This window comes from Centrocercus urophasianus, unplaced genomic scaffold (genome assembly GCF_019232065.1).
Source record: "Centrocercus urophasianus isolate 14NV4802_14NV808 unplaced genomic scaffold, USGS_Curo_1.0 seq_258, whole genome shotgun sequence".
NCBI classification, from domain to species: Eukaryota; Metazoa; Chordata; class Aves; order Galliformes; family Phasianidae; genus Centrocercus; species Centrocercus urophasianus.
In genome coordinates, this window is record NW_024884820.1 from 1 (window position 1) to 26,433 (window position 26,433).

At 69.1% G+C, this 26,433-nt stretch overlaps 9 protein-coding genes and 3 non-coding genes across 14 annotated transcripts; 6 read left to right on the plus strand and 6 right to left on the minus strand.

Moving 5' to 3' along the window:
* Positions 1 to 7: 7 nt before the first annotated feature.
* On the plus strand, positions 8 to 4,932 carry EMILIN1 (elastin microfibril interfacer 1; the record flags this gene model as incomplete). The annotated part of the gene is made up of 7 exons (XM_042826026.1): positions 8 to 126; positions 1,525 to 1,650; positions 2,027 to 3,558; positions 3,985 to 4,092; positions 4,174 to 4,191; positions 4,264 to 4,398; positions 4,519 to 4,932. Coding segments are annotated over 7 exons (2,364 nt in total), but the record flags the coding sequence as incomplete, so codon positions are not given.
* A 63-nt stretch (positions 4,933 to 4,995) lies between these two features.
* On the minus strand, positions 4,996 to 5,749 carry LOC122164222 (cGMP-dependent protein kinase 2-like). Of its 2 annotated transcripts, XM_042826034.1 has the most exons (4): positions 5,665 to 5,747; positions 5,508 to 5,585; positions 5,224 to 5,299; positions 4,996 to 5,155 (listed from the first exon to the last, which is right to left on the minus strand). In XM_042826034.1, exons 1-4 carry the CDS (start codon positions 5,742 to 5,744, stop codon positions 5,027 to 5,029), a joined length of 363 nt encoding a protein of 120 aa, XP_042681968.1. In that variant the 5' UTR covers positions 5,745 to 5,747; the 3' UTR covers positions 4,996 to 5,026. The 2 variants fall into 2 exon arrangements, with proteins under 2 accessions (XP_042681968.1, XP_042681969.1); XM_042826035.1 differs by lacking the exon at positions 5,508 to 5,585 and having other exon boundaries at positions 5,665 to 5,749.
* A 208-nt stretch (positions 5,750 to 5,957) lies between these two features.
* Positions 5,958 to 10,335, minus strand: LOC122164220. The gene is given in 13 exon segments (XM_042826031.1): positions 5,958 to 6,060; positions 6,157 to 6,244; positions 6,336 to 6,431; positions 6,503 to 6,641; positions 7,158 to 7,202; positions 7,804 to 8,016; positions 8,090 to 8,153; positions 8,683 to 8,788; positions 9,132 to 9,298; positions 9,375 to 9,409; positions 9,411 to 9,590; positions 9,812 to 10,269; positions 10,272 to 10,335. Coding segments are annotated over 13 exon segments (1,731 nt in total). The 5' UTR covers positions 10,321 to 10,335; the 3' UTR covers positions 5,958 to 5,969.
* Positions 10,262 to 12,062, plus strand: KHK (ketohexokinase). Of its 2 annotated transcripts, none has more exons than XM_042826032.1 (8): positions 10,262 to 10,425; positions 10,496 to 10,612; positions 10,716 to 10,850; positions 11,017 to 11,089; positions 11,160 to 11,378; positions 11,485 to 11,573; positions 11,680 to 11,837; positions 11,929 to 12,062. In XM_042826032.1, exons 1-8 carry the CDS (start codon positions 10,319 to 10,321, stop codon positions 12,012 to 12,014), a joined length of 984 nt encoding a protein of 327 aa, XP_042681966.1. In that variant the 5' UTR covers positions 10,262 to 10,318; the 3' UTR covers positions 12,015 to 12,062. The 2 variants fall into 2 exon arrangements, with proteins under 2 accessions (XP_042681966.1, XP_042681967.1); XM_042826033.1 differs by having other exon boundaries at positions 10,265 to 10,425; positions 11,160 to 11,306.
* A 71-nt stretch (positions 12,063 to 12,133) lies between these two features.
* On the minus strand, positions 12,134 to 13,689 carry CGREF1 (cell growth regulator with EF-hand domain 1). The gene is made up of 5 exons (XM_042826036.1): positions 13,589 to 13,689; positions 13,262 to 13,333; positions 13,002 to 13,072; positions 12,793 to 12,917; positions 12,134 to 12,709 (listed from the first exon to the last, which is right to left on the minus strand). The coding sequence occupies exons 1-5, from the start codon at positions 13,687 to 13,689 to the stop codon at positions 12,302 to 12,304; spliced, it is 777 nt and encodes a 258-aa protein (XP_042681970.1). The 3' UTR covers positions 12,134 to 12,301.
* A 240-nt stretch (positions 13,690 to 13,929) lies between these two features.
* On the plus strand, positions 13,930 to 15,997 carry ABHD1 (abhydrolase domain containing 1). The gene is made up of 8 exons (XM_042826023.1): positions 13,930 to 14,288; positions 14,533 to 14,697; positions 14,764 to 14,809; positions 14,893 to 15,005; positions 15,080 to 15,253; positions 15,358 to 15,406; positions 15,488 to 15,653; positions 15,732 to 15,997. The coding sequence occupies exons 1-8, from the start codon at positions 13,930 to 13,932 to the stop codon at positions 15,941 to 15,943; spliced, it is 1,284 nt and encodes a 427-aa protein (XP_042681957.1). The 3' UTR covers positions 15,944 to 15,997.
* Positions 15,998 to 16,115: 118 nt separating this feature from the next.
* PREB (prolactin regulatory element binding) lies at positions 16,116 to 18,165 on the minus strand. Its single transcript, XM_042826024.1, has 9 exons — positions 18,016 to 18,165; positions 17,751 to 17,934; positions 17,464 to 17,675; positions 17,318 to 17,398; positions 17,118 to 17,242; positions 16,830 to 17,003; positions 16,683 to 16,755; positions 16,452 to 16,611; positions 16,116 to 16,378 (listed from the first exon to the last, which is right to left on the minus strand). The coding sequence occupies exons 1-9, from the start codon at positions 18,145 to 18,147 to the stop codon at positions 16,284 to 16,286; spliced, it is 1,236 nt and encodes a 411-aa protein (XP_042681958.1). The 5' UTR covers positions 18,148 to 18,165; the 3' UTR covers positions 16,116 to 16,283.
* A 186-nt stretch (positions 18,166 to 18,351) lies between these two features.
* On the minus strand, positions 18,352 to 21,577 carry SLC5A6 (solute carrier family 5 member 6). Its single transcript, XM_042826043.1, has 15 exons — positions 21,140 to 21,577; positions 20,976 to 21,041; positions 20,857 to 20,908; positions 20,713 to 20,780; positions 20,483 to 20,637; positions 20,241 to 20,381; positions 20,037 to 20,166; positions 19,873 to 19,961; positions 19,680 to 19,792; positions 19,510 to 19,577; positions 19,337 to 19,423; positions 19,071 to 19,252; positions 18,887 to 18,990; positions 18,697 to 18,818; positions 18,352 to 18,600 (listed from the first exon to the last, which is right to left on the minus strand). The coding sequence occupies exons 1-15, from the start codon at positions 21,467 to 21,469 to the stop codon at positions 18,472 to 18,474; spliced, it is 1,836 nt and encodes a 611-aa protein (XP_042681977.1). The 5' UTR covers positions 21,470 to 21,577; the 3' UTR covers positions 18,352 to 18,471.
* Positions 21,578 to 22,784: 1,207 nt separating this feature from the next.
* On the plus strand, positions 22,785 to 24,213 carry ATRAID (all-trans retinoic acid induced differentiation factor). Its single transcript, XM_042826044.1, has 6 exons — positions 22,785 to 23,156; positions 23,329 to 23,400; positions 23,508 to 23,579; positions 23,643 to 23,764; positions 23,862 to 23,962; positions 24,035 to 24,213. Exons 1-6 carry the CDS (start codon positions 22,840 to 22,842, stop codon positions 24,137 to 24,139), a joined length of 789 nt encoding a protein of 262 aa, XP_042681978.1. The 5' UTR covers positions 22,785 to 22,839; the 3' UTR covers positions 24,140 to 24,213.
* Positions 24,214 to 24,668: 455 nt separating this feature from the next.
* LOC122164228 lies at positions 24,669 to 24,832 on the plus strand. Its single transcript, XR_006170152.1, has one exon. It is a non-coding gene; the product is annotated as a U1 spliceosomal RNA (small nuclear RNA).
* Positions 24,833 to 25,315: 483 nt separating this feature from the next.
* Positions 25,316 to 25,479, minus strand: LOC122164229. The gene has a single exon (XR_006170153.1). It is a non-coding gene; the product is annotated as a U1 spliceosomal RNA (small nuclear RNA).
* Positions 25,480 to 26,257: 778 nt separating this feature from the next.
* On the plus strand, positions 26,258 to 26,421 carry LOC122164230. The gene has a single exon (XR_006170154.1). It is a non-coding gene; the product is annotated as a U1 spliceosomal RNA (small nuclear RNA).
* Positions 26,422 to 26,433: the final 12 nt, after the last annotated feature.

Genomic DNA, 26,433 nt, shown 5'->3' on the forward strand with positions numbered 1-26,433 from the left:
GGCCCCGTGGCTGTGGCCGTGGCTCGTGGCCGCCCAGGCCCTGGCCGCCAACTTCCCCCCGCGCTACAGCCTCTACACCGGCGGGGCTGCCCCGCACAGCCCCGCGCGGGCCGCCAGCAGGCACAGGTAGGACCCGTCCCGCGCCGCGCCGCTCCGACGGCTGCGGGGCGGTGCGGGGCTCGGCGCGGTCCTCCCGCAGCGGAGGAGCACGTGGAGGGCGCGGGGCGGGGGCTGCGGGCTGAGGGGAGCGGTGTGCGGGAGCGCGGCGGGGTTGGCCCACCGCCGGATGCGGGACGCCGGGAGGTTCCATCCTCGCGCCGCACCGCAGGATCCCCATGCGGGCGGTGGGGCTGCTGCGGGGTCCGGTGGTGCGGAGCTGCGGTCCTCCGCTCACCGCAGCCACATCAGCACCGCAGCAGCGGAGCCGTGCGGGAGTGGGTGTGGGGACTGCAGCGCGGTCCGGCGCCGGCCCCTCGGATGAGCGGGGCACGCGGGACCCCGTTCCGCGTGGGATATCGCCGCAGGGCCGAGCCGGGGAAGGGGAACGCGGGCTCTGCCTCCCCGGCCCCGCACCGCTCCGGGTGGCATTCACCTGCGGCCGTGAGGCCGCGGCCAGGGGACCCGGGGGTACACCGCGACCCGTGCCCGCGGTTGCGTGACGCGGAGCGCCATCCTCGCGGTGCGGGTACTGCGCCCGTCCCCACCGCTCCGGGGTGCGGGCACAGCCCTGCGGGCGGCGTCGGCCCGGGATGGGGGGGAGGTGCGGGGGAAGCGGGGGGGGCCCTCGGCGCAGGAATTCCCGGCGGCCCCCGGGGAGGAGCTGGAATCCGGCCGCGGGCTGAGGGGAACCAGCCGGACTGCCGGGAACGGCCGCGGGGCTGTGGGGCGGCCCGGGGGGGGCGGGGGGGCCGCTCAGGGCTCGGACCATATATGGCTGTGCGCAGCGCGGGGCCGGGCCGGGGTCTTGCGGCGGGGGACGGGCGGGGGGCCCTGCCCGGAGCCTGGGCGGGGAGGGGGTGGGGGGCAGAGCCCCTCCTCACCGCTCGAGTGGGATGGGGCGGGGGCGCGGGTCTCATCCCGGCTGTGTGCCGTCGGGGGCGGATGGGGCGGGGGCTGTGCCCCTCGCTTACGGGCTCCGGGGTGAGATGAGCCCCTGAGAGTCGGCCGCGGGGCGGCAGAACCCCGATGCGGGATGGCACCGGCGGATGCCCGCACCGCGCGGCTGTGTGTTCCGTCAGCGGGGTCCCCGCAGCGCCGCGGCTTCACCTGGGGGCACCTCGGGGTCGGGCTTCTCTGCCTCCCCATCCCAATCCCCGCGCGAGGCCGCGAGCGCGGCTGCGGTGCGCTCCCGGGTCTGCGGAGCGGGCACCGGCGGGAGAGGGCGTCGGTGGGACGGGATGCGGCCCATTAACCCGCAGCACCGGGCCGTGACGGTGCTACCGGGGAGGGGGGAGGGTAAGGGGAGGCGGCGGGGGGGGTACAGAGCCCGAGGGTGCCGTTACGCTGCCGACCGCCTCCCCGCAGGAACTGGTGTGCCTTCGTGGTGACGCGCACGGTGAGCTGCGTGGTGGAGGACGGCGTGGAGAGCTTCGTTAAGGCCGACTTCCAGCCGTGCGCCTGGGGGCAGCTGCAGTGTCCCCGCGTCCTGGCGTGAGTGCCGCGGGCCTGGGAGGGAAGGAGGGGGGCTCGGGGCCGGCCGCCGTGTTTATCCGCTCTGGGAGCGCTGTTTACTTTTTCGCAAGAATGCGGTCGCAGCGGCGCCTGACCTGCCCCGACCCGGCTCTTCCCGGACCGCACCGATGCGGGGGCTCGGGGAGCACCGCCCGTGCTAATGGGGCAGCCGTGGAATGTGAGGGGGGGTTCCAGACCGCACAGGGGGAGGCGATGGGTGGCGGCAACGCGTCCGGCTGCGCGACAGTCCCGTAGCCACGCGTAGCATCTCGTTCCTCCCAGCCCGGAGCCGCAGACCGGCGCTGGGGTGGGATGGTACGAGCGGCCGCAGGACCCCTCACCGCTCTGCCCGCAGGTACCGCAGCTTCCTGCGGCCCCGTTACAAAGTGGCCCAGAAGACGGTGTCGGACCTGGAGTGGAGGTGCTGCCAGGGCTACTCGGGGGAGGACTGCTCCGAGGGGCCGCAGCCGGGCTCCCCTCAACCCACCGCTCACCCCCGGCCCCGGCCCGGCCGCCCCACGCTCTCCGGTTTCGGCAGCGCGCTGAGCGGGCTGGGGGGCGAGGGCGGCGGGGGAGGCGGGGGGCGTGGGGGTGCGGCGGCCCCGCGGAGCCCGGACGAGGCAGAGAAGGTGCGGCGGCTGGAGGACGCGGTGCAGCGGCTGAGCCGGCAGCTGGAGGAGCAGCAGAAGCAGCTGCGGGACGCGCGCCGCGGGGCCGACGGCGGGACCCCCCCGGCCGACGCCGCTCCCCCCGACGTTCGGGAAGCTCTCGTCCACATCCAGCAGCGGCTGCAGCGCCTGGAGGCGGCGCGGGACGGCGCCGGCGGAGAGGGGGTCCCGGGGGGGGTCACGTCGCCGGAGGAGGAGGAGCGGCTGCGGGAGATGTGCGCGGCGTGTGCGGCCGGCACCGAGGGGCTGCGAAGGCAGCAGGCGGAGGACCGCGAGCGCATGCGGGCGCTGGAGAAGTTGGTGGGCTCAGTGGACCAGCGCAACCGCGACGCTGTGGAGACGGTGCAGCAGCACGTCAGCGCCCTGAGCGCCCGCCTGGCTCCACCCGCGCCCCTCGACGAGCTGCTCCGGCGCACGGCCGAGCTGGAGCGCCGCGTGGGAGCGCTGGAGACGGCACGAGGAGCGGGGCAGGGACCGGGCCCGGCGCTGGCGCGGCGGCTGACGGAGCTGGAGGGGCGGCTGAACGCGTCCCGCGCCGCCGGGCCGCCCGAAGGGGATCCGTCGCTCCGGGGCCGCGTCGCCAACCTGAGCCGCGCGCTGGAAGGCCTGGAGGGGCGGCTGCGGGAGCACGAAGCGCGGCTGCGGGAGCCCGCCGACCTCGGCGACGAGGAGGAGCCGCTGGAAGGCTTCAGCGTGTTCGGAGGCGGCGCCGCGCCTTGGGAGCTGCGGGAGCTGCGGGCGGAGTTGGCGGACGCGCTGCTGGCTTTCGGGGCGCTGAACGGCACCGTGCGGGGCCTGCAGGACACCGCCGAGGAGCACGACGCGAGGCTGCGGGACCTGAGCGCCGCCCGGCAGAGCCTCACCGCCGAGCTGGACCGCCTCGTGGCAGAAGCGGCCGAACGCGCGACGTGGAGCGAGGAACGCGGGGAGAGCGCGGTGGAGTGCGGGGAGGCGCTGGAACCGCGCGTGGCCAAACTGGAGGGAGTCTGCGAGCAGTTGGAGGCGGTGGCCGGGGGGCTGCGGGCCGTGCGGGAGGGGCTGAGCCGGCACGTGGCGGGGCTGTGGGGGGCGGTGAGGGAGCTGAACGGCACCGGCCGCACCCACGAGGCGCTGCTGGAGAAGCTGCAGGCGCAGCTCTCGCGTCGGTTCGCGGCTCTCGACGGCAGCGTGCAGCAGCTGCGCAGCGAGGTGTTCGGCGGAGGGAGGCAGCAGACGGCCGGTGGGTGCGGGGGTTGCGGGGGGAGGGGCTGCGGGAAGGGTGGGAGAGAGGGCGTGGATGAGGGGGGGGAGGAAAAGGGATGCGGGGATGGGGGAATGGGGATGTAAGGAGGGAAGAGGTGGGCCCCGGGATGGGGAAAAGGAGGTGAAGGAGGCGGGTTTAGGGAAAGTGGGGCCGTGTCGCGAGTGGGGGGTGTATGATTTTGAGGACGGAATGTGGAAACGGTTGCAGAGCTCGTGGCCGTGGGGCTGAGGGATGGGGACATGGCTATGGGGCATCGGGAGTAGAGGCATGTGAGAGCACGGGGATGAGTAGCTGAGGCCTGTGAGCTTGGGTGTGTGGGACACGAGCAGTGGGGACAAAGGGTGTGGTGTGTGGGGACACTTAATGGGAATGAAGGTCCCTAACACTCTCCATTTTCTCCAGGTCCCCCGGGGCCCCCCGGCCCCATGGGCCCCCCAGGGGAGATGGGCCCTTCTGGCCCCTCCGGGCCCCCTGGCAAGGATGGAGAGCAGGGCCCCGTGGGCGCCCCAGGTAGGTAGCAGCCCCCATGGCCTCGCAGCCCGGTGCTGGTGTGGCTGTGCCCACAGTGCCATTCTATCCCTTCTCTTACAGGTCTGCCAGGAGAGAGAGGTAGGGGGGTACAGGGTGGGGGGGGATGGGGGATGGAAAGCACTGAGGGCCCCGTGCTGACACAGTGCCCAGGCCCGGTGGGGGAGCCGGGCTCTGTGCCCCACATCGCCTTCTCGGCCGCCCTGAGCACGCAGCGCACGGAGCCGGGCACCGTGCCCTTCGACAGGGTGCTGCTCAACGACGGCGGAGCCTACGACCCCGAGACGGGTGAGTGAGGAGGGGGGAGGATGGGCTTGTGAGGGGGAGGTTAGGAGCGTATTAAGGCCACGGGGCTGATCTCGTCCCTGTGGCACCGTGGGGACCGCCATTCACTGCCATCTTCCCCAGGGACCTTCACGGCGCCGGTGAGCGGGCGCTACCTGGTGAGCGCGGTGCTGACGGGGCACAAGGGTGAGAAGCTGGAGGCGGTGCTGTCGCGTTCCAACCAGGGCATCGCGCGCCTGGACTCGGGGGGCTTCCAGCCCGAGGGCCTGGAGAACCAGCCCATAGCCGAGCTGCAGCCCAGCCCTGGCTCGCTGGGGGTCTTCAGCCTCATCGTGCCGCTGGAGGCAGGCGAGACGCTGTGCGTCGATCTGGTGGCGGGGCGGTTGGCCCACGCGCCCGACGAACCCCTCACCGTGTTCAGCGCTGCGCTGCTCTACGACACCCTGTAAGGACCCCCGCCACGCAGACCCCCCCACACCCCGTTATTTATCGGCACCCCCCGTCCCCGTGCCCACGCTGCCACCTGCCCTGCGCCTCCCTCCCTCCCCACCCCCCACCCCCATCCCGCCCAATAAAGATGCGACACCGGGTTTTGTACCCTCGTCTCCTGCCTCCTCCTTGCCCCGTCGCTTTATTGCCCCTCCAGAGCGGGTCCCACCACGATCCTGTTACCATCAGAACTGCTCATCCCATCCCAAAAGCTCATCCTCCACTGATGTCGAATCAACCGAGAACTGCTTGAAGTTGGCATAGGGGGGCCCTGGATGGTGGGTTCAGTGCCAAGCTCCCGGCCCCCCCAGCGTCCCCCACCCCACACTCCATCCCCACCTCCTTCAGTAGCTGTATAGCGGGTGCCTCCATCTGCTGCAGTGCAAGTCGCTTCCACCGGATGGCGCTGAACCACCTGGGGAAAGGGGGGGCTGCAGGAAGGGCCACGGAGAGGGTGGCATGAGATGCCTCCCTTTACCTCTGTGTCCCTTCACCTGTGCTTCTTAATGCCACGGATATCACTGGCTGTGTTCCCCAGGTGCTGCCCTGGGTGCCTCCTGTGATGGGATGGGATGGGACTGGGGGGGGGGCAGGGGGGAATGGGGATGGGGATGGAGCCAGACCTGCAGAGTTTGGCAATGAGAGAGCAGGCAGCCTCTCTGAGGAAGGCAGGGAAGGAGAAGATGCCATCCAGGATGCATCTGTAGACTTTCTGGGGGTCAGTGCTGGCACAGCTGGCCAGGGGGGTGGGTCAGGCTCAGCCCCGAGGCACACGCTCACCTGCCCACCAGCATCTCAAACACCAGGATGCCCAGCATCCAGAAATCAACAGCAAAGTCGTGGCCCTCATGGCACAGCATCTCGGGCGCCAGGTACTCAGGTGTCCCACAAAAGGAGAATGTCTTCTCCCCATGCTCCAGCTCCTTGGCAAAGCCAAAGTCCACCTGCGGCACAGCAGCCCTCAGCCCCCCCAAGCCCACATCCTCACACAAGTGTCAGGACGGGCCCTCAGTGCTGCCCCCAAGCCTTGGTACCAGCTTGACATAACCCAGCTGGTCCAACATCAGGTTCTCAGGCTTCAGGTCCTAGTAGATGATGCCGTGGCCATGCAGGTACTCCAGGCCCTCCACCACACAAGCAGTGCAGAATACAGCCAGGGGTTCCTCAAAGCAGCGCCTGCAGCAGAGCGGGACCAGCGTTCACACAGCGTGGCACAGCATTGCCTGGCACTGCAGCACATGGCTGCCCACCCCGTGTCCCAGCCCCATACACCTCACGCAGTTTGGTCCGCAGCTCTTCTCCCTGGCAGAACTCCAGCAGCAGGTAGATGTGCTGCGCATCATGGAAGGAGCCAAAGAACCTGCGAATGGGAGCAGCTCAGTGCCCCGCACAGCCCCCCCAGCCCCACAGAGCTCCCCCCGGCACCACGCAGCCCCCGGTCCAGCACTCACCCTGCAATGAAGGGGCAGTGGCTGCGGCCAGCACCCTCCTCCCCGTGTGCATGTGCGGATCCGCTTCAGTGCAAAGAGCTGCTTGTGGCACCGCACCTGGCGGAGGGCATCAGAATGGGGACAGGGATGGCACCGTGGGGACCCCGCAGGATGGGCATGGCTCTCACCAGCTCCACCCTGCTGAAGCCACCGGTGCCCAGCATGACGAGCTGCCCCTGCTTCTGCCCTTCCTCGTAGTGCATGGCTGCCAGCTCCTCCAGCTGCACTGCTGGGCAGGGCTGCGGCAAGTGGGGGGACCCCCAGCTCCTGTGGGGAATACACTGCCCTGCAGTGCCTGCACCCAGAGTGCCTGTCCCCATCGCCATCACTACCTCATCCCATTCCATTCTCATTTCTGTCCTTGTCTCTATTTCCATCCCCATCTCATTACCATGCCATTCATATTCTCATCCCCATCCCATTTCCATTCTCAGTTCATCCCATCCCCATTCCTGTCCCCATCCCCATTCTTATTCCCATCCCACTCTCCTCCCCATCCCCATCCCCATCCCCATCCCCACCCATCCCATCCCCATCCCATCCTATCCCATCCCCATCCCATCCCATCCCATCCCATCCCCATTCCCATTCCCATTCCCATTCCCTTTCCCTTTTCCTTTCCCTTTCCCTTTCCCTTTCCCTTTCCCTTTCCCTTTCCCTTTCCCATCCCATCCCCATCCCCATTTCCATCCCATCCTTTCCCCATCCCTGTCCCCATTACCATCCCATCCCTATTCCTGCCTCCAACCCATCCCACCCCCATCCCATCCATCCCACACTGACCACCTGGGTTCCGTCAGGGTTGGCACCTCTGTTACAGACACATTTCTGCAAATGGAAGCAGCCCCAGCTCAAACCCCCCCTCCAACCCTTAGAGCCACACAGCATGGCTCTGGGCACGGGGTGGGTTCTGGGATCTGGAGTTCTGGACCCATCAGACAGGGCAGCACACAGGCTGTGCTGAGCACGCACCGGGGCCGTGCTGTGTTCCCAGGGCAGAGTCCAGGACCCGCTGCTGGTGCCACGTCACTGTGCCCAGCACCCACCCAGGCAACGATGCACATGGGGACCTTGGGGCCAGAGCGTCCCCACAAGGACACTCGCACATCTGAGTCGTGGTGGGGGCAGAAGGGGATGATTTGCAGGAAGTCTCTGCAGGGTAGAGCAAGGATCAGTGCCACGCAGGGACACGGAGACGTGGGGACATGGGGACACGGGGACACGGCAATCTGAGGACATGGGGACATGGGGATATGGGGACATGGGGACATAAGGACACGGGGATGTGAGCGGATGTGCAAGAGCTCTGTGCACGTGAGAGCCAGTGCATGCGTGTGCACGAGAGCTGCATGCATTCATGATGTGCTGTCCTGTGGCCCTGCAGGGCACCTACTGCAGCAGTGAGAGCTCCTCTGCTCTCACTGCTCACCTGCACCCAGCACCCGCAGCAGCTTCTTCTGCCCATCCTCATGCCGGCTGACCTGCACCTGTGGGGATGTGGGGCTGAGCGGGGTGAGAGAGACCCAGCGCTGTCCCATGGCACTGCCCCACAGCACAGCACCTCCTCGCCCTTCAGGATAATGTAGAAGCTCTGCCCCTCGTCGCCCTCGCGGATGATGAGGTGGCCGGGTGTGAAGGAGCACTACGGGCACACAGAAGCTCAGGGTTGTGCTGTGTGGGGGGCCCTGTCCCATAGCCCCCACCTGCATTTGTACCTCCTCCATGGCATCAAGCGGCTTGGAGAGGTGGCTGTCCGACAGTTCCTGCAGCCAGTGCACCCTGTGGGAGGGCACAGCTCCTGTGCATGCTGCAGCACACCTGAATCCCCCCTGCATCCCTCCTGCATTCCCCCTACAGCCCCCCTACACCACCCCCCGCATCCCTCCTGCATCCTTTCTGCACCCCCATTGAATCCCTCCTGCATCTGCCTGCATCCCCCCTGCATCCCTCCTGCATCTCTCCTGCATCTCTCCTGCATCCTCCCTGCATCCCCCTGCATCCCTCCTGCATTCTCCCTGTATCCCTCCTGCATCTCCTCTGCATCCGCATTGCATCCCTCCTGCATCCCTCCCACATCCTCCTGCACCCCCCTGCATCCCTCCTGCAACCCCCTGTATCCCTCCTGCATTTCCCCTGCATCCCCCAGCATCCCTCCTGCATCCCTCCTGCATCCTCCTGCATCCCCCCTGCATTCCCATTGCATCCCTCCCGCATCCCCCTGCATTCGTCTCTCCTACATCTCCCCTGGACCCCTCCCGCACCCCTCCCGCACTCGATGTCCCTCCCCACCGGCAGACGCCGTACTCACACTCTCAGGACCCGCAGCACATCGGCCCGCCGCTGCCGGGCGTTGCCGGTTGTGATGGCACGGAACCGCTGCCTGTCAATGGCCCAGAGGCGCACGGGGCCGAGCGCTGGGGCAAAACGAAGTAAGCGGGGTGCCGGGGGGAGAGAGGCCGGACGCTGGGGGCACGCGGGCAGGAGCTCACTTATCCCGCACGGTGGCGGTGCGAGAGCAGTGATACAGGATTGCCAACTCGCCAAAAACGTCCCCGGGCCTCAACGTGCGGAGCTGCCGGCCCCGCTGGGTCACCTCAGGCGTCCCTCTGCGGGGTGCGGGCGGCCTCGTGCACCGCGGCAGCCACGCACACGCACACGCGCGCCCGGGGCTGCGGGGCTGCGGGGCGAGCGGGCGGCGGCCTCGCACGTTGGGCGCGCACACAGCGACGCGACCCGGCTCTCGCAGCCCTCCCTCACCTGCCACGATGTTCATGGCCGTCCCTTCGCCGCCCTCGGCCACCACCGCGTCGCCGTCCTCGCGTCTCACAGTCACGAAGCTCCACGCCAGAGCCTCGGGGCGGCCCCCTCCCAAACGTCGCAGGAAGTCGCTGCGCCGCACGGCCTCCGCCGTAAGGGCCAGGTCCCTGCGGGCACGGGGACGTCGGTGGGGCAGTCCCCAACCTCGGCTTCCCCCCCGTCCCCCCTCTTTCCGCCGGGTACCTCTGCGAGTGAGTTCCGGGGGTCGGGGGGGGGCTTGGCGGCGTCGCCCGAGAGGGGCTCAGGCACGATGACGGGGCCGTGGAGGTTCGGGGAGCCGGCGGGCGGCTCGGCGTCCCGGAGGTCCCCGCTGTCGGCCGGTCCCCGCATCGCGCGTTGCAGGAAGGCGCGCCGCTCCTGCAGCCTCCGATCCCGCAGCCACCGCTTCATCGCGTATCCCTGCGAAAGTGGGACGGCGTGGTCAACCGGAGACAACCCCCGAGTTAGCGGCTGCGGAACGGCCCCGAGGCACGGGGAACGTTAGCTCTGGGCACGGGGCCACCTGGCACAGGCGGTCTCTGAACAGCTCCGCGGCAGGGGGAGGGCTCTGAGGGCGCTCTGTGCCCGAGCAAAGGTCGCCGGATGGGACAAGATGAGATGGGAGGGGACGCGGTGCTCACCCCACCTTCTCGGCCACCGGCATCACAACTCCAACCCCGCCTGGACCCGGCTGCGGACACAGCCCCGCGGCGCCCTCCCGCCCGCAGGGCCCCTACCCACATCAGACCCCTCGTTGAGCGCCGACTCCTCCCACCCGCGGGACGCCGCACCGCCCCGCACCCCGCGCGGTGACACATTAACCCGCCCCGCCTCTCCTCGGGCACGTGCTGACCCGTGCCTGCAGACACCGCGCACCGAGCCCGCCCGGAGCCCTGCGCATCCCTCCCGCACCTACCGCGCACCCACCCTGCGGCGACCCGCACCCGTCCTGCACGCACCGCGCACCCATCCCGCGAGCACCGCGCTGCCGGCGGGGCCGTGCGGGTGGAAGCCGCGGGCGAGCGGCGGCGGTGCGAGGTGTCGGGGCTGCGTGAGGCCACCGGGGCGGAGCCTACGGGGTGCCACCCCCCATCCCCCCATCCACCGGGGCAGAGCGGAGCGGAGCGGAGCGCTGCGCGGATCGCGGCATGGCGGCGGGGGCGGGAGGCGAGAAGCGGATCCTGTGCGTGGGGCTGGTGTGCCTCGACGTGATCAGCGTGGTGGACGCGTACCCGGCCGAGGACACCGACACGAGGTACCGCCCCGCGCGGCGCCTCGCAGAGCGTCCCGCTCGGCGTCCCGCACGCTGACCCCGCGCCCCGCAGGTGCCTGACTCAGCGGTGGCAGCGCGGGGGGAACGCCTCCAACTCGTGCACGGTGCTGGCGCTGCTGGGCGCTCCCTGCGCCTTCATGGGCTCCCTGGCACCCGGGCACGCGGCAGAGTGAGTGGGGACGGCGGGGCGGGTGGGGGAGCGGAGGGACGCGGTGCCGGGCGCCCGCAGCCCCGCTGCTCCCGTCGCCCCCCGACCCCGTATGTGCCCCCAGCTTCATCGTGGCGGATTTTCGGCGCCGCGGCGTGGATGTGACGCACGTTGCCTGGCAGCCCCAAGGGGACGTGCCCTGCGCCTGCTGCGTGGTCAGCGCCGCCAGCGGCTCGCGGACCATCGTGCTGCACGACACGTGGGTGTTCCCCCCGGGATCCCGGTCCCCGCCGTGATCGGCGGAGTTCCCGCAGGGCTTCGGGACGGCCGGAGGGCGGCCTCCGTTAATCATTCCCCGGCCGCCCGGGGCACCTCGCCCGGTGCCCGGGGCAGAGGCGAGGCTTCGGGCTGCCCTTCGCCCGCAGGAACCTGCCCGACGTCACCGAGCGCGACTTCGCGCGGGTCGACCTGGCTCAGTACAAGTGGATCCACTGGGAGGTGCGGGGCGGCGCGGGGAGGGCTCGGAAAGGGGCGTGGCTCGCCGTGACCGCGCCCGCTATTCCTTCAGGCCCGCAACGCGGCGGAGCAGGAGCGGATGATTCTCCGCGTGGAGCGACACAACAGCGCGCTGCCGCCCGCGCAGCGCATCCGCACGTCTGTGGAGGTGGAGAAGCCGCGGGACGAACTCCTGCCGCTCCTGGCGCACGGCGACGTGGTACGGCCCGGACACGCCCACTTCGCCACGCCCCGTCGGCGATTGGTCCGATTGGGGAGGGGGCGGGGCCAGGTGGGAGGGGGCGTGGCCACGCGGGGGTGTGGCTCGAAAAGGGGCCTGGGAGAGTCGAGCGGGTCCCGGGGGGCGCAGAGGAACGCCGGCCCGTCGCCCCCCGCAGGTGTTCATCAGCAAGGACCTGGCCAAGCACTTCGGCTACAACACGGCGGCAGAGGCGCTGCGGGGGCTGCGGGGCCGCGTGCGGCCAGGGTAAGGCGCGGGGACGGGACGGCGACGGCGTGGGGTTGGGTGGGAAGGGCGAGCCGCGGTTGCGGGTGCGGTTCCGCCTGCCCCCGCCCCAGCTGTAGCACCGCAGCGCGATCATGATCTGCGCGTGGGCCGAGGAGGGCGCAGACGCTCTGGAGCCGGATGGGACCCTGGTGCACGTCGACGCGTTCCCACCGGAGCGGCTGGTGGACACGTTGGGGGCCGGAGACACCTTCAACGCCGCCGTCATCTTCGCGCTGTCAGGAGGTGCGCGCGGCCTCAGCGGTTCCGCACGGCTCGGCCTCGCACCTCCCCGCGGCGCCTCACGGCCCCCCCGTGTCCGTCACTCTCCCCTCAGGGCAGAACCTGCGGGACGCTCTCACCTTCGGCTGCCGCATCGCGGGGAAGAAGTGCGGGATCCACGGCTACGACGGCATCGTCTGAGCCGCGCGGTGCCCCCCGCCCCGCGCCCAATAAAGCTCGCGGACCCCCGCCACCGCCTCCTGCCGCAGCCCCCGCGTGCCCCCCCTGCTCTGTTCACACTGTGGGCGGCAGCGGCTGTATTCCTCGGCCCCGCGTTACAGCGCGAACCCGCGTGTCCTGACTCCCCCCTCCCCTCGCCACCGAGCCCACTGCGACGGGGGAAGCGCGTGGGGAGACCCTCAGCTCCGACAGCTCCGACAGCCCCCACAGCCGTGAGGCGGGGAACCGCCCGCAGCCCCTTCTCGCGCCTACATCTCCCTGGGATCCCCCAAGGCAGGGGATGCCGGCGCCTCGGAGGGCTCGACCCGGGGCTCTCTGTCCTCGATGGCCGTCTCCGATTCCGCCGTCTTGTCCTCTTCCAAGGGGGCTCCGATCTCGGGGATTCCCTGCTCCTCTGCCTGGACGTCGCCATCCCCCTGCAGAACCTGTCCCTCTTGGGGGCTGCTCGCCCCCACGTTCTCCCCCAGTGTCTCCTCCCCCACCGCGGGGATCCCCTCCTGCTCCCCAGCGTGCCCCTCTGCCCTCCCTTCGAGTGCAGCGTCGCCTCCTCGCGGGGGTCCACGTGCCGGGGCGGGCAGCAGCAACTCGGGGGGGTCCAGCAGTCCGTCTCCGCTGCGGTCCCGCTGCTCCAGAGCTCGGTCCACCAGCGCGGCCACCTGCGCGGACGGGAATGGATGGGTACGCAGTGAGAGCAGAGGTCAGAGCAGGGACCCCGCGGGGCGCGAACCCCCGCACGCACCGCCTCGGAGCTGGGCCGCCCCGCGCCCCCCTGGGTCAGCACCGCCCCCAGCAGCTGCAGCAGCTCCAGTCCGTCCAGCTGCCCGCTCCGGTCGTGGTCGTGCATCGCGAAGAGGAAGAGCAGAGCTGCGGGCACAAGGCGAGGGGCTGATACTCGGCCCACCAAGAAACGGTCGCCCGCCTCTCCCCGCTCCTGCCGCACGGCCTTACCCTGCTCCCTTGTCATCTCGTCCGCGTCTCGCTGCGGCGGTCCCAAACTCCGCACAGCGCTACGCAGCAACCTGGGAACAGCAGGGCCTGGGAGGGGAGCACGCACTTTCCCGTCCCACGGCCAGACCCGGTTCTCCGGTCCCGCAGCCACCCAACCCCGTATCTCCACTGCCCTGCAACCAATCACGGGGTCCCCGAGTGCCCCGGCCATCCTCCCACCCCCTCCTCCGAACCCTCTGGCCCCATGGTCGGGCACTCACTGCAGAGCGGGGAGATCTGGGCTCAGCGGGTCGGGGCCGGGATCCGTCCCCACGGCCGCGAGGGGCTCAGGTCTGGACGGGGAATATGGGGGGGGGGAGGTTACCGCGGCACCTCTTACCACCACCTGGCTCGCAGCCCCTGTGCTGCCCCCGCACCGCGGCTCCGACCCTCAGCACCTGGTGTGCAACCCCGCAATTGTGTAACCCCCGCGTGAAACCGTGCCGTTGTGCAATTCCGCACCTGTGTGATCCCCGCACCTTGTCATCCCGCACCACAACACCCTTCACCGGCACAGCCCCACCACTCTCCTCGCCCACATCCCGTACCGCAGCACCCCGTCCCTGGGAGCCGCCCGGGCGGCGGGGCCGAGCAGCAGCAGCAGCAGCAGCGGCGGCGGCGGCGGCAGGGACGCCCGCGGGGCTCTCATCCCGATGCCGGAGCGGACCCACGCGTGGAGCCGCCACGCACGCACACTCGAGGAGGTATTCCGGGCCACGGCGACACTGCCACCCGCACACGGACTACCCGGGGCACGCAAACACGGCGGTGTCCCCCTCCCGCCCCGCCCCGGGCCACGTCGCCGGCCCCGCCTCGCCGCGCCCGGAGACTTCACTTCTGCCGGCAGCGCAGGGGTTAACCGGCGTCCGCCGCTCTGCCCGGCACAAAGATGGCCGCCGGAGCCACGCCCGCCCGGTTGTGGGCGGGGCCACGCAGGGGGCGGGGCCGGGCGATCCCGGCAGCGATGGGCGCGGAGGGGCCGGGGAGCGCCGTGCTGCTCCCGCTGCCGCCGCCGCTGTTGCTGCTGGCGGCGGCTGCCGCGCTGCTCGGCTGCCTCTGGGCGCGATCCCCGCGCCGTTCCCCGCAGCCGCCTCTGCTTGCCGGCGGTCCGGGGCTTCGTTCCTTCCTGCGGCGGCACTGCCCGGCCGTGCGGGAGCCGTTCCGTCCCACCGCGTGGTGCTGCGGGGGGCGGCTGCAGACTGTGAGCAGAGCGCTGCTGCAAAGCCGACCTCACGTCGGGTACCGCAGGTGAGGCAGGACGGGGTCGGGGGAACGGGACGGGTTGGGGTGGGTGGGGGTAGGGGGGACGGGGCTGAGGGTGGGACTGGGGATGGGACGGGTGGGAACGGGGGCGGAAGATGGGACAGAACAGGTGGGGACAGGGATCGAAGATGGAAAAGAGTGGGTAGCGATGGGCCTGGGGTGGGACTTGTGAGGACGGGACGGGTGGTACCACGGCCGGCGCTCCCCTGTCCGCATCTCCGCCCCGCAGTGAGGCCATCCGCACGCCCGACGGCGGGCAGCTCATCCTGGATTGGGCCGATGACTGCAGCGCCGCCGAATGCCCCACGGTGCTGCTGCTGCCGGGGCTGACAGGGAACAGTCAGGCCGCCTACATACTGCACCTGGTGCGAGAGGCATGCGGTGCCGGGTACAGGTGAGTGCTGGGGGCGGGGGGAGGGTCAATCCACCGCCCCTGCTGATGCTGCTCTCCTTCCTGTAGGGCCGTCGTGCTCAACAACCGTGGCTGCCGCGGTGAAGAGCTGCTGGTGAGATCCCATCCCGGCCCCTACCCAGGTCCCTGCCCGATAGCTGGGCACGTCGGGGCCTCAAACAGCTCTGCCTCTCCCAGACCCCCAGGACCTTCTGTGCCAGCAACACCGAGGACCTGCAGACGGCCATCATGCACATCCACCACCAGTACCCTCATGCCCCGCTGCTGGCCGTCGGTGTATCACTGGGAGGGTATGGCACTAAGAAGGGGGGATGGTCGGGGGGTGGCATAGGAGACCCCCCCATCCCCGCCCCCTCCCCTGCAGGATGCAGGTGCTGAACTACCTGGCACAGGCGGGACACGCAGCAGGGCTGGTGGCCGCCATGGCCATTTCTGCATGCTGGGACTCCATGGAGACAACAGTGTCGCTGGAGCAGCCACTCAACACGTGGCTCTTCAACCGCCGCCTGGCTGCCGGGTTGCGGCACCTCATCCGCAGGTGGGGGCACACCTGGATGGTGGGGGGGGTCACACCACCGTGACCCCAGTCTGCAGGCCGGGGGGAGGTGGGCATCACCCTGCCCTGACTTGGGGTCCCTGCAGGCACCGCGCGGTGATCGGGGACACGGTGGACGTGGAGCACATCCTGAAGGTAGCACCCACCCCGGTGCCCCCACCTCTCCCCCTGCACTGAGTGCCATCCACCACCCCCTGCTCCTCCCCTCACCTCCAGGCACGCACCATCCGGGAGTTTGATGAGCGTTACACCGCTCTGGCCTTTGGCTACGGCTCCTGCACAGAGTATTACCGTGCTGCCAGCCCTGCCAGCAGCCTGCACCGCATCTGTGTGCCCACGCTGTGCCTCAATGCTGCCGACGACCCCTTTTCCCCCCTGCACGGTGAGTGGGGCTGGGAAGGGCCGTGCCCACCCCTGTGGTGTTGCGGGGCCGGCAGCTGACCCATGTGTCCCCTTGCAGCCATCCCCGTGGCAGCCGCCTGGCACCTGCCCCACGTGGCACTGCTGGTAACATCGTGCGGTGGCCACATCGGATTCCTGGAGGGGCTGCTGCCACGGCACGGAGGCCTCATGGAGCGCCTCTTCCTGCAGTTTGTCACTGCTGTGTTCCAACACGGAGAGGAGCTGAGGGGGCTGCAGGAAGGGGGGGCTGCGGAGGGGTTCAGCACCTGATGTCCCCCATGAATCCCTTCTAAATCCCAATAAACCCATTTCTCTCCCTACTGACCCCTCTTCTACCCCTAGAGCCCCATTCCTATCATCCCCCAACCCCAGCACTAGGGCACAGAGGGTAAAGTATGCAGACGGGGAGGCCTCCAGAGCCTTACAGCTCCAGCACAGACAATACCTTCACACTCTGGATTTAATGGAAGGGCCAAGGAGCAGCTCCAGGCCAGCCACTGGCACGCTGTGTCCCTTCACCATGTTGGTGCTGCATCCCAAGGCAGTCCCACTCCCACAGTGTGCCCGGGGCCAGGTCCATCTACCCCCCCCAGTGCAGCAGGGAGGGTGCCTAGAGGAAGCCAGGGAAGGCAATCTGCAGCAGCACGATGCTACCCACGATGAGCGCTGCACACAGCAGCAGCAGCAGCCAGACGGGCAGCGACCCTGGGGGGGGAGAGGAGGCCGAGTGAGGGTGGGGTCCTGGGGGGTGGCCCGACCCCACAGCCCCACAACATACGGCGGGCAGGGAGCAGGTGCAGCTTGCAGCGGCTGTCCACGGCCACACTGAGCAGCGCAGCCTCATTCCCTGCCAACAGCTCCCGTCCGTGCTCGCTCTCAGGCACGAAGGCCACGTCGGTGACGACAATGCCATGTGCCTCCTTCACGTAGTACAGCCTCTGAAGGGGGACACGCACGAGGTGGGGTGGCCCTCCGTGCCCACCCTGTGCCCTCCCTGTGCCGCACTCACCTGCAGCGAGAAGGCGATGTGCACAGCGACAGAGCCAGTGACGGTGCCCAGCCCCAGGAATGTGCCCGAATCACTGCAGGGAGGGGGGCAGTGAGCGAGGCTGGGAGTGGATGGGGGGAGTGGAAGGGGTGGGACCTCTTCACATACCTGACGGAGAGGCAGGAGATGACCTCGGAGCCGCAGGGCCGCGTCAGCAGCGGCAGGAAGGTACCCCCGTCCCACTTGGTCAGGTAGCAGGGCGGCGGGCGACGCTCCCGCTTGTGGGGCACCTGCACCGTGTAGAGCCGCAGCGCCCCGCGGTCGTCCTCCACCGCCCCGAAGCTGGCACGGGGCAGCAGACATGAGCCGCGACCGTGATGCCAGGGGGCGACCCCGTGCGGTCACCGCCATCGTCCTACGACACAGCCCCGGAGCCACCCCCAGTCCCGCACCCACCGGCAGGCCTGGTAGCGGTACGCGGTGCTGGGGATGCCGGGCAGGTTCTCGTTCCATTGCAGCCCTGTCACCAGCTGGTCCCGCTGCCACACGCGGCACTGCAGGTCCCGTCCCGCCGTCACCACCTGCGGGGCGCACGACGGCTGCGGCTCACGGGGCCTTGTGGGCTTTGTGCCCCCAGCCCGCGCCCCCCCACCCACCTTATTGTCGGGGCCCAGCGTGATGTCCTCGATCTCCCCATCGTGCGCCTTGAACTCCAGCGCCTTCTTCATGCTGGGGAACTGCGGCGGCCGTCAGCCGGTCCCCGATAGGTGACCCACCCCGGGCCCTCCCGCCCCGCTCCCACCTCCCAGAGCCGCAGGAATCCGTCGGCACCGCCGGTGACGAGCAGCGTGCCGTCGGCGCTGAAGCGCACGGCCTTCTGCAGCGCGTCGGGGCTGAAGTCGGTGCGCACGCGGTGCAGGCTCTCCACCGTCACCTCTTCGCCGCTGCTCCGCGTCTCACCGCGCTCCGCGGGGCCGGCGCCCTTCCTTCTGCGCGGGCCCTTCTCCGCCGCATCTGAGGGGACGGAGAGCCGCCGGCTGAGCGCTCCGCACCCGGCACCCGGCACCCGTCGCCCGCATCCCCGCTCACCGTCGCCGCCTCCTGCTCCGCCCGCCCGCACGCAAAGCCGCAGGATGTGGCAGCTGTGGTCCTGCCCCGCCGCGATGAAGTCCCCGCTCAGCGCCATGCTCATCGTGGCGCGGGTCTCGGTGTCGTGGCAGTGCAGCAGCGACGCGCTCAGCCGCCCCCCGATCTGCTCCAGCTGCAGGAAGTGCTGCGGGGACACCGCCGCTCAGCCCCGCGCCCGGGGAGCCCCGCAACCCTCCCCACCCCCCGGAGCCGCGCAGCACCGTACCACTCCATTGCCGATCCCGGTTTTGGCCGCTCCTCCGCCTCCAGCGGTGATGGCGAGGCCGCGATGCGGGTGCAACCGCACGGTGTAGAGCGGAAAAGGCGCCCGGTACAGTTCGGTCGGGCGCGGCGCCATTGCGGGAACGGCGCGCCGCGTCACCGCCCCGCCCCCCCTCAGGCCCCGCCCCCTTATGATAAGCCACGCCCATTTCGCGCATATCGCCCCGCCCCCTCGCCATGCCCCGCCCCCTGCCCCGTCTCCGCGTGCACCCCGCGGTACCGCGGAACGCCGCAGCCCCGTGGGTACCCCGCCGCCCCTCCCGGCCCCACAGGACCCCGATGCTCTCAAGAACAGTTTATTGAGATGTGGGTAACGTGAGATAACAGCGTGGCATCGCTCCGCATCATGGTCCCACGGCAACCCCGGGCAGCACCGGCCCTGCGGGAGTGCCGGGCTCGCTCAGAAGGCCGTCTCCTGCAGCGCATAGGCGGGTGGCCCGTAGCCCTGATCCTCGGTGTCATCCCGTGGCGCAGCGCCCAGCCCGTTGGGAACATGCTTCTCGGTTGTGGGTGATGGGTGGGGGGCTTCCTGCGGGCACATGGTGGATGGGGGGGGGGCAGTGGGGCTGTGCACAGCCCTCCCCCAACCACACCGGTGCCCCCCGTCCTGCTGCGAGGTGCTCACCTGTGTGGGGAAGCGCACCCCGCAGCACAGCCACTGCCGGTAGCGGGCGGGCAGGCAGCACAGCAGCTGTGGCAGCACCGGGAAAATGGTGCGGGGATCCACAGCAGAGGGCGGTGTGGGACCTGGGGGGGCCTTAGGGGTGAGAGGGATGCAGAGGGGAGCAGCACCCGGCCCCACATCCTGCACCCACCAGTGAGCAGGCTGACCAGGAGCCCCACCACGATGACGGTAGTGGAGTTGTGGGCGCTGTACCACATATAGGAGAGGCTGTAAAACTTCTGCAGGCCTGTGGGGCTGGGGGGGAAGGGAGGTGGTGAGGAGGGGGCCAAGCCAGACCCCCCACAGACCACCTCCATCAGCCCCACGTTGCTCACCTAGGGGGGGGTGTCGTGGAGGTGAGCAGCGTGGTAGCGATCGTGGCTGGTGGGGCCAAGTTGATGGGGGGGGGCACGGTGCTGTTAGCCAGGGGGGCGGCCCCCCCCATGTTGGCCACCAGGCTGCCGATGCCCACCCAGAAGGCCATGGCCAGCCCGGCCAGCAGTCCCACCACCGCACCCTGTGGGGGGAGAGGCACTCAGCCCCTTGGCGGCACCTGACAGGGTATCTGTGGGGGGGGGAAAAGGGGGTCCAGGGTACTCACTGTGGGGTTGGCACAGGGAAAGAACATCCCCAGGCAGAAGAGCCCCAGCAGCGGCCCCCCCACCATGCCGAAGATACTGATGGCCGCCTGCAGGGAGATGGCACCATTTTGGGGCCGAGGGGGGAAAACAGGGACTGAGAGGCCAGGGGTGTCCTCAGCACCCCATCCCCTACCTGCAGCACAGGGCCCAGCATAGAAGACACGTAAGCCATTCCCAGGCACAGGAGCCCGTAGCAAAAAGCTGTGGATGGATGGATGGATGGATGGACGGACAGACAGACAGAGGGGTTTCAGGGCCCAGCCAGGACCCTGCTGCCCCCCCCTCTCCACTCCCCCTGCTCACCCAGGATCTTGGAGATCAGCGTGGCACGGGACTCTGATAGCCCAGGGCAGTGCGGCCGCACCAGGTCCTCCATCGTCACCGTCGCCAGCGAGTTGAAGGCAGAGGAGATGGTGCTAGGGGGAGGAAGAGGGAAGGGAGGAGCGGGAGGGTTCGGTCATGCCCTCAGCCCACAGTCCCCCGTTATGGCACCCACCTGAGCGAGCCACTGAAGAGACAGGCGACAAAGAGGCCAGGCAGCCCCGGCAGGTCCCGCAGCACGTCCATCACAAAGTACAGCACCAGCTGAGGGGTTCACAGGGTAAGTGTGGCATTGGTGGGGGGCAGGGGGGACGCAGGATGGGGGAGTGCTGCACCCACCTGGTCAGAGGAGATTTGGGTGCCACTGGGGACCAGTGGGTGCTCGCGGTCATAGACAAACATGACGAGGCCGGTGAGGCAGCTGAGGCACAGAACGATCTGCTGGCAGGGGAAGACGGCGTAGCAGGAGCTGCGGGCACCAGAGGAGTGTCAGAAGTGGGCAGAGAGGGGGGGGAGGTCCCCGCACGTCCCCACACCACTCACAGCACCGCCTGCCTCTCGCTGCGGGAGCTCAGGTAGCGCTGCACCTGTGCCTGGTTCACGCCATACAGTGACAGCATCATGAAGACCCCCCCGAAAGCCAGCGTCCAGAAGGTGTGCCGCACGTACGGATCAGGGTCCAGGCTGCGGGGTTAGGTACAGTCACGGCTGTGCCGGCATCCCATCCCCCTCCCATGTGCATGTCCCAGCTTTGCTGCTGTCCCCGTCCCAGCCCTGCAGCTCACTCAATGCTGGAGATCTTGCCCTGCTGCTCGGCCACATGCCACACGCGGGCCATGCCCCCCACTCGCTGTGCGCCCACCACGATGACAGCCAGCTGCCCCGCAAACATGACCAGAGTCTGGAACACGTCGGTCCAGATGACGGCTTTCAGCCCTCCCTGCAGAGGGACACAGCTGTCATCGCTGCCACTTTAGAAACTGGGCACACCACGTGGCATGGTGACAGCACTCACCAGTGTAGTGTACAACGTGCAGACAAGCCCGATGGTGAGCACCGCGCTCCAAAGGTCAAAGCCTGTCACTGGGTGCCATTAAGGAGGGATGAGGATGATAGGCACTACACCATCCCTCCCCTAGCCACCCCACTGAGCCCTTACCTGCATTGAGTGCCAGAGCGGGAGCGTAGAGCACCACTCCCATGTAGATGACCTGTAGGGACAGAGAGCTGCAGCCCCCCCACGTACCCCATCCCCGGGACCCCAAACCCAGCCCTTACCATCTGGAAGATGAAGGTGATGGTGCCGAAGATGCGCACGGTCTTGTTGAAGCGCAGCTCCAAGTACTGGAAGGGGGAGGGGGAAGGAAGAAATGGATGGGGTCAGGGATGCAGCCCCACCCCGATGCGGGGCACGAGGGGCAGGAAACCCCCTTGCCGCTCACCTCGTAGGTGCTGGTGATCTGCAGGCGGTAGAAGACGGGGATGAAGACGTGCGCGGGGATGAGCAGCCCCAGGAAATAGGAGCAGCCCAGGAACCAGTACTCGGTGCCGAAGCGATAGATCTCTGCCGGCACCCCCAGGATGGCCACCGCAGATTGGAAAGTGGCCAGCAGGGACAGGGCAACGGGAAAAAAGCCCATGCTGCGGTTGGCCAGCAGGAATTCCTGCACCGTGCGCTGCCGCCCGCCGCTCAGCGCATAGAACAGCCCGATGGCCGCTGACAGCACCAGCAGCAGCACGAAGATGCTGTAGTCCGCCGTTGAGAACTCCATGGTGAGTGTCCGCCGCCGCCCCGCCGCCACCCCCACTTTTCCGGTTCATGGGCGGAGGGACCTGGCCGGCAGCGCCCGGCGCTGCGGGAGGTGGCGACGGTGGATCCGGCCCCGCTCGTCCTCGCGGGGACCTTCGCTCCAAAGCTCTCGGCCCGCCTCAAGGACCTAGGGGGGGGGACGCACCCGGGGGGGGTCACCGCAGCCTTCTCTTCCCCGCTCCCCCGCGGCTCGACCCCGGGCCAAAGCGAACTCGGCAGCCCCGCCCAGCGCCGACCCCAACTCCGCAGCCGGCAAGACCGGCACGGCCGGATCCGGACGGGCAGGCTCCGTGCGGGCCGAACCCGCCGCTCTTCCCGCACTTGGGCAGGCGCACCCCCATACGGGGCCGCGCGATGACGGGGCGGGCGGCGCTGATCCCAGCAGGAATGCGGCTGGATTAGCCCCACGCTGCCGTGCCCGGAGCGAGGAGCAGCGGTTGGCGGTGCTGAAAGGAGGCGAGAGGGCAGCGCTGCCAGCCCCGCCCGCACAGCGGGCATGGTCCAAGGTCACCTGCCACGCGCTGAGACACAACAAGGGGCAATCCCCCTCCTACTCCCCCGCCGCATTCCTGGCCCGATGCCCCGGCATTCCCCAACGGTGCTCTGCCCCCCCGGGCTCTGGGTCCTACGCGTATCCCGTGCCGGCAGCAGCGTCCCGCGGTATCCCCGTGTCCCCACACTGCCCTCCGGTGTCCCCATGTCCCCCGCACGGTTCCCCGTGTCCCGGTGCCCCTCTGAACCCCAGGCCATAACTGCGCTCCCTGTACTGCCGAGTTCCCGTGGCCCCTCACTGCCTCCCCGTGTTCCCACGTGCCGGCACTGCTCCCCGCGTCCCGGTGCCCCCACGACCCCAGGCCAATACCCCGCTCCCCTCCTTACTCCTTTGCCCCGCCGCCCGCAACCTGAAGATCCCCCGCGATCCCCCCCGTGCCCCCTATCCCGCCTCCCGGTCCTCATCCCCTGCCCGAGCCCCGGTTTCCCGATCTCCCGGTTCCCCGGAACATTATGGCCCCGCACGCCCCCCGCGCCGTGCTCCGGCGCTGCGTGCTGCGTGCTGCGCACATCCCCGCTCCGCGCCGCCACCACCATCACCACTCACCGGGCGGTTGCCCGGCTCAGCCCACGTGCGCCTGAAGCGCCGCGGCGCACGCTGATGACGTCACGCCGCCGAGCATCGCCTCACCTCCAGCCCGGCTCCCCGCGCGCCTCAATGCCGTCAGCGTCCTTTCGTCCAATCCCGTGCGTGGGACGCGTCACGTGGCGCCGCCGAGGTCGGGTCGCAGCGCTTCGGCACCTGCGGAGCACTGCGGTCCTGGCGGGTGCGCTCCGTTAATGGCTGAGCCATTGGCCTCACCGCGCGGTCGTTCCGCCCCGCCGCGTCCCGCCCCGCTGCCAGGAGGAGCCCATCCGGGGGCGGCCTCGGGGCGGGGCGGGGCTGCCGGAAGCGGGGCTGCGGCCTCCCTTCTGCTGCTGCTGCTGCTGCTGCCGTCGCCCGGGGCCGGGGGAATCCCAACGCTGCTGTGCGGGAGCTGTCCGGGGCCGCCGAGCAACGGCTCCGTCGTGTCACAGTACTGCGCCTCCAGGGCCGACACGGAGCTGTGGGGCCGCTGCTGCGTGGGGCGGGCATCCGGGCGGCAGCAGCTGCTGGGGTACGGGTGTAGGGACGGGGGGTGGTGGGATAATGGGTGTGGGGTGCGCTATGGGTATTGGGTACGGTACAGGGCATGGGGGTGGTGTGGTGTGGGCCAGGGGTGTGAGTATGGCCGAGGAGTATGGGAGCGGAACGGGGGAACACGGGGCTCCCGGTGCTGCCCTCCCCAGGTTGGACCTCAGCAACTGTTCCCTGCAGACCCTCCCCAGTGCCTTCAGCGAGGCTGCGGCTGCCGTCGTGCTGTGAGTGCTGAGGGAAGGGGGAGGTGCGCGGGTGGGGCACGGCTGCCCGTCCCACCCCGAGGTGTCCCTCCTGGCCCCGGGGTGCAGTCGGTGTGATGCGTTGGTAGGGACCTGACGGAGAACCCGCTGCCGGCGCTCCCTGCTGACTCCTTCTTGGGCTTCACGCAGCTGCAGCAACTGTGAGTATTGGGGTTGGGTGGGGGAGCCTGGGGCCGTATGCGGTGCTGAGCTCTGGTTTGCAGCGTGGTGCCGCTGGCAGTACCGTGCCCAGGTGGCAGTGGTGCATGGGAGGAGGTGACGACGTATGGCAGCAGCCGCCTGTGCCGGGGCCAGAGGAACCCCTGCAACGGCTCTGAGGAGCTCGGTAGGTTGGTGGGCTCTCCCAGCCCCAGCCATGGCCCTGCACAGGGGCATGGCGTGGCACGAGACAGGACAGCCCGTGACCCCGTGCTGCCCAGCAGCCCCGCTGTGCCCTGAGAATGCTGCCTGTGCCCCAGACGGCCCCGGCCTCTCGCAGTGCCTCTGTGCCAGCCCCTTCCACGGCTACAAGTGTCTGCGGCAGGTGGGTGCGTGGGGCCGGGGGTGCACGGAACGGCTCAGAGAGGGCAGTGACCTCACCCTGCTCACTTTACAGGGCGCCTTCCCCGTGCCGCTCTTCTGCAGCGTGCTGGGGACGGTGACAGCAGCGCTGAGCCTCACACTATGGGGCACCCAGCGCCGGAACGCTGCAGGACCGTGACCGCGATCGGCAGAAGAGGTGTGGGATGCGACTACACCGCGGGGAAACGGGTTGAATAAAGTGCGCGGTTGTGATCCTGCGTGTCTGCTCTGCTGCTGGCGCTGCGTGGGGGCGGGATTGGCGAATTGGCTTCACAGTGCCCGGTCCTCCAGCATCGGTTCGGCCAGGCTGTGCGGGAGCGGAGGGGACCGAAAGGAAGGCCCGCGGTCGGAGGTGTGATTGCAGGGGGGGGCTATGCAAATCGCGCTCCGCCCAGAGGGGTGCGCAGGTAGTAACTCTGTGTGCGTGAGGGTGGGGTAGAGTGGAAACGGGCGGATCTATGCAAATAAGAAAAGCGCGCGGCATGCCGGGAGTGTGCTGCACCAGAAACGAAACACGCGCGAAGCCCTTTAGAACTTGAGTGGGCCGCGATGTGGGGGTGTCGGAGAGGCGGAGTGGAACGGAGCAACTGCTTAGTTTGGGAAGCGCGTCGCCGTGCGGTTCGGGCTGGTGGCGGGGCGTGGGGAGAGGGGCGTTGGAGGAGCAAAGCATACTTACCTGGCAGGGGAGACACCATGATCAGGCAGGTGGTTTTCCCAGGGCGAGGCTCATCCCCTGCACTCCGGGTGTGCTGACCCCTGCGATTTCCCCAAATGCGGGAAACTCGACTGCATAATTTGTGGTAGTGGGGGACTGCGTTCGCGCTCTCCCCTGGCTTTGTGGTCTAACAGCAGAAGATAACGCTTTATTGTGCCCCGGAGCTACAACGGAACCGCGTCGCGGTGCCGCCCGGCTCCCGACTCGTTCCACTGCGCGGCTGCTCAGCTCGCTCTCTGCGGGGGCGGCGCGGCGGCGGGATCGGGAAGGCGAGTGGGGAACAGCCCGGCCGTGTCAGCGGGGAACGGAACCCGTCATCGGGATGGAAAGGCGCCGGGTGCGGGGCTGTGGACAGCCGCAGCGCGGGAGAGCGGCGAGTGCGGGAGGGGCGGGGCGGGAAGCTGAGGCGTGCGGTGTGCGCGGAGTGGGGGCGAACGGGAACGGAGCGTTGAGTGGGAGATGAAGCGGTGCGGAGAGACAGGAAATCGACGGGGAAACTGCGAGCAGCACGGGATGGAACGGCGGGCGCTCGGAGCGAAGAAGAGCGCTGCTGAGAACAAAGAGAAGAAAATTACTCAATCTACTGTTGTACCGCATGACCAGGGGAGAGCGCGAACGCAGTCCCCCACTACCACAAATTATGCAGTCGAGTTTCCCGCATTTGGGGAAATCGCAGGGGTCAGCACACCCGGAGTGCAGGGGATGAGCCTCGCCCTGGGAAAACCACCTGCCTGATCATGGTGTCTCCCCTGCCAGGTAAGTATGCTTTGCTCCTCCAACGCCCCGCTCCCCACGCTCCGCCACCAGCCCGCACCGCACGGCGCTCGCCGTTCCCAACCAACCACCCACCCCTGAGCCTCGCCCAACTCCGCGCCCCTCCTGCATCCCTGCGTCAGGGACCACGCTATGCCCGGTGGGCTCCACGCGCGTTCCATTTTCTATTTAGCGCGCCCCGGCATGCCGTGCGCGGACCGATCAGCATACTGATCTGCATATCGATCTGCATGGCCCCGCCTACCCACTTCCCGCCCCCAACACGCTCTCACGGCGCGCTGCTTTCCTCGGCCACGCCCCCGCTCGTCGCACGGCCCCACCCCTGGCAGCCGGAAGCCAGTCGCCTCGCGCCACCTGTATGGTGTTGCCCCACTTCCGGTACACCTCCACTTCCGTCCCGCTCCTCTGGTTGCGTTACCCCACTCGGCTGTTGGGGGCGCTGTGGCTCGGGTGTCATCACGGGCTCTTGGTCGGTCCATGCTTCGGAGCGGCGCTGTTAGGCAGTCCGGCGGGATGGGGCGGGGTCATGCAGATCGATATGCAGATCAGTATGCTGATCGATCCGCACGCGGTATGCCGGGAGCGATAAATAGGAAACGGAACGGACGTAGAGATCCGTAGAACTTGCGTAGGACGCGACGCGGGGCTTGGAGAGGAGCGCGGAGTTGGGCGAGGAGCAAAGTGGGGAAAGTGGTGTGGAACGGCGGGTCGCCGTGCGGTGCGGGCTGGTGGCGGGGCGTGGGGAGCGGGGCGTTGGAGGAGCAAAGCATACTTACCTGGCAGGGGAGACACCATGATCAGGCGGGTGGTTTTCCCAGGGTGAGGCTCATCCCCTGCACTCCGGGTGTGCTGACCCCTGCGATTTCCCCAAATGCGGGAAACTCGACTGCATAATTTGTGGTAGTGGGGGACTGCGTTCGCGCTCTCCCCTGGTCATGCGGTAC

What these genes read in the sequence shown, in the direction of transcription:
- LOC122164222 (XM_042826034.1), bottom strand. Translation starts at nt 5,744, where the DNA reads ATGCTGTGCCATGAGGGCCACGACTTTGCTGTTGATTTCTGGATGCTG. An exon ending in CTCATTGCCAAACTCTGCAG is followed by an intron (nt 5,300 to 5,507) that starts GTCTGGCTCCAT and finishes CCCTTTCCCCAG; the next exon opens with GTGGTTCAGCGCCATCCGGT. An exon ending in CTATACAGCTACTGAAGGAG is followed by an intron (nt 5,156 to 5,223) that starts GTGGGGATGGAG and finishes CCCACCATCCAG; the next exon opens with GGCCCCCCTATGCCAACTTC.
- KHK (XM_042826032.1), top strand. Translation starts at nt 10,319, where the DNA reads ATGGCGGCGGGGGCGGGAGGCGAGAAGCGGATCCTGTGCGTGGGGCTG. An exon ending in GCCGAGGACACCGACACGAG is followed by an intron (nt 10,426 to 10,495) that starts GTACCGCCCCGC and finishes CGCGCCCCGCAG; the next exon opens with GTGCCTGACTCAGCGGTGGC. An exon ending in ACAAGTGGATCCACTGGGAG is followed by an intron (nt 11,090 to 11,159) that starts GTGCGGGGCGGC and finishes CTATTCCTTCAG; the next exon opens with GCCCGCAACGCGGCGGAGCA.
- CGREF1 (XM_042826036.1), bottom strand. Translation starts at nt 13,689, where the DNA reads ATGAGAGCCCCGCGGGCGTCCCTGCCGCCGCCGCCGCCGCTGCTGCTG. An exon ending in CCAGATCTCCCCGCTCTGCA is followed by an intron (nt 13,073 to 13,261) that starts GTGAGTGCCCGA and finishes TGCTGTTCCCAG; the next exon opens with GTTGCTGCGTAGCGCTGTGC. An exon ending in GGCGGCCCAGCTCCGAGGCG is followed by an intron (nt 12,710 to 12,792) that starts GTGCGTGCGGGG and finishes CCGTCCGCGCAG; the next exon opens with GTGGCCGCGCTGGTGGACCG.
- ABHD1 (XM_042826023.1), top strand. Translation starts at nt 13,930, where the DNA reads ATGGCCGCCGGAGCCACGCCCGCCCGGTTGTGGGCGGGGCCACGCAGG. An exon ending in CCTCACGTCGGGTACCGCAG is followed by an intron (nt 14,289 to 14,532) that starts GTGAGGCAGGAC and finishes TCCGCCCCGCAG; the next exon opens with TGAGGCCATCCGCACGCCCG. An exon ending in CCCCTTTTCCCCCCTGCACG is followed by an intron (nt 15,654 to 15,731) that starts GTGAGTGGGGCT and finishes GTCCCCTTGCAG; the next exon opens with CCATCCCCGTGGCAGCCGCC.
- PREB (XM_042826024.1), bottom strand. Translation starts at nt 18,147, where the DNA reads ATGGCGCCGCGCCCGACCGAACTGTACCGGGCGCCTTTTCCGCTCTAC. An exon ending in TACCGCTACCAGGCCTGCCG is followed by an intron (nt 17,004 to 17,117) that starts GTGGGTGCGGGA and finishes GCCCCGTGCCAG; the next exon opens with CTTCGGGGCGGTGGAGGACG. An exon ending in ATCTCCTGCCTCTCCGTCAG is followed by an intron (nt 16,756 to 16,829) that starts GTATGTGAAGAG and finishes CCCTCCCTGCAG; the next exon opens with TGATTCGGGCACATTCCTGG.
- SLC5A6 (XM_042826043.1), bottom strand. Translation starts at nt 21,469, where the DNA reads ATGGAGTTCTCAACGGCGGACTACAGCATCTTCGTGCTGCTGCTGGTG. An exon ending in AGATCACCAGCACCTACGAG is followed by an intron (nt 21,042 to 21,139) that starts GTGAGCGGCAAG and finishes TCCCCCTTCCAG; the next exon opens with TACTTGGAGCTGCGCTTCAA. An exon ending in CCCAAATCTCCTCTGACCAG is followed by an intron (nt 19,962 to 20,036) that starts GTGGGTGCAGCA and finishes TGAACCCCTCAG; the next exon opens with CTGGTGCTGTACTTTGTGAT.
- ATRAID (XM_042826044.1), top strand. Translation starts at nt 22,840, where the DNA reads ATGGCTGAGCCATTGGCCTCACCGCGCGGTCGTTCCGCCCCGCCGCGT. An exon ending in TTCACGCAGCTGCAGCAACT is followed by an intron (nt 23,580 to 23,642) that starts GTGAGTATTGGG and finishes TCTGGTTTGCAG; the next exon opens with CGTGGTGCCGCTGGCAGTAC. An exon ending in GCTACAAGTGTCTGCGGCAG is followed by an intron (nt 23,963 to 24,034) that starts GTGGGTGCGTGG and finishes CTCACTTTACAG; the next exon opens with GGCGCCTTCCCCGTGCCGCT.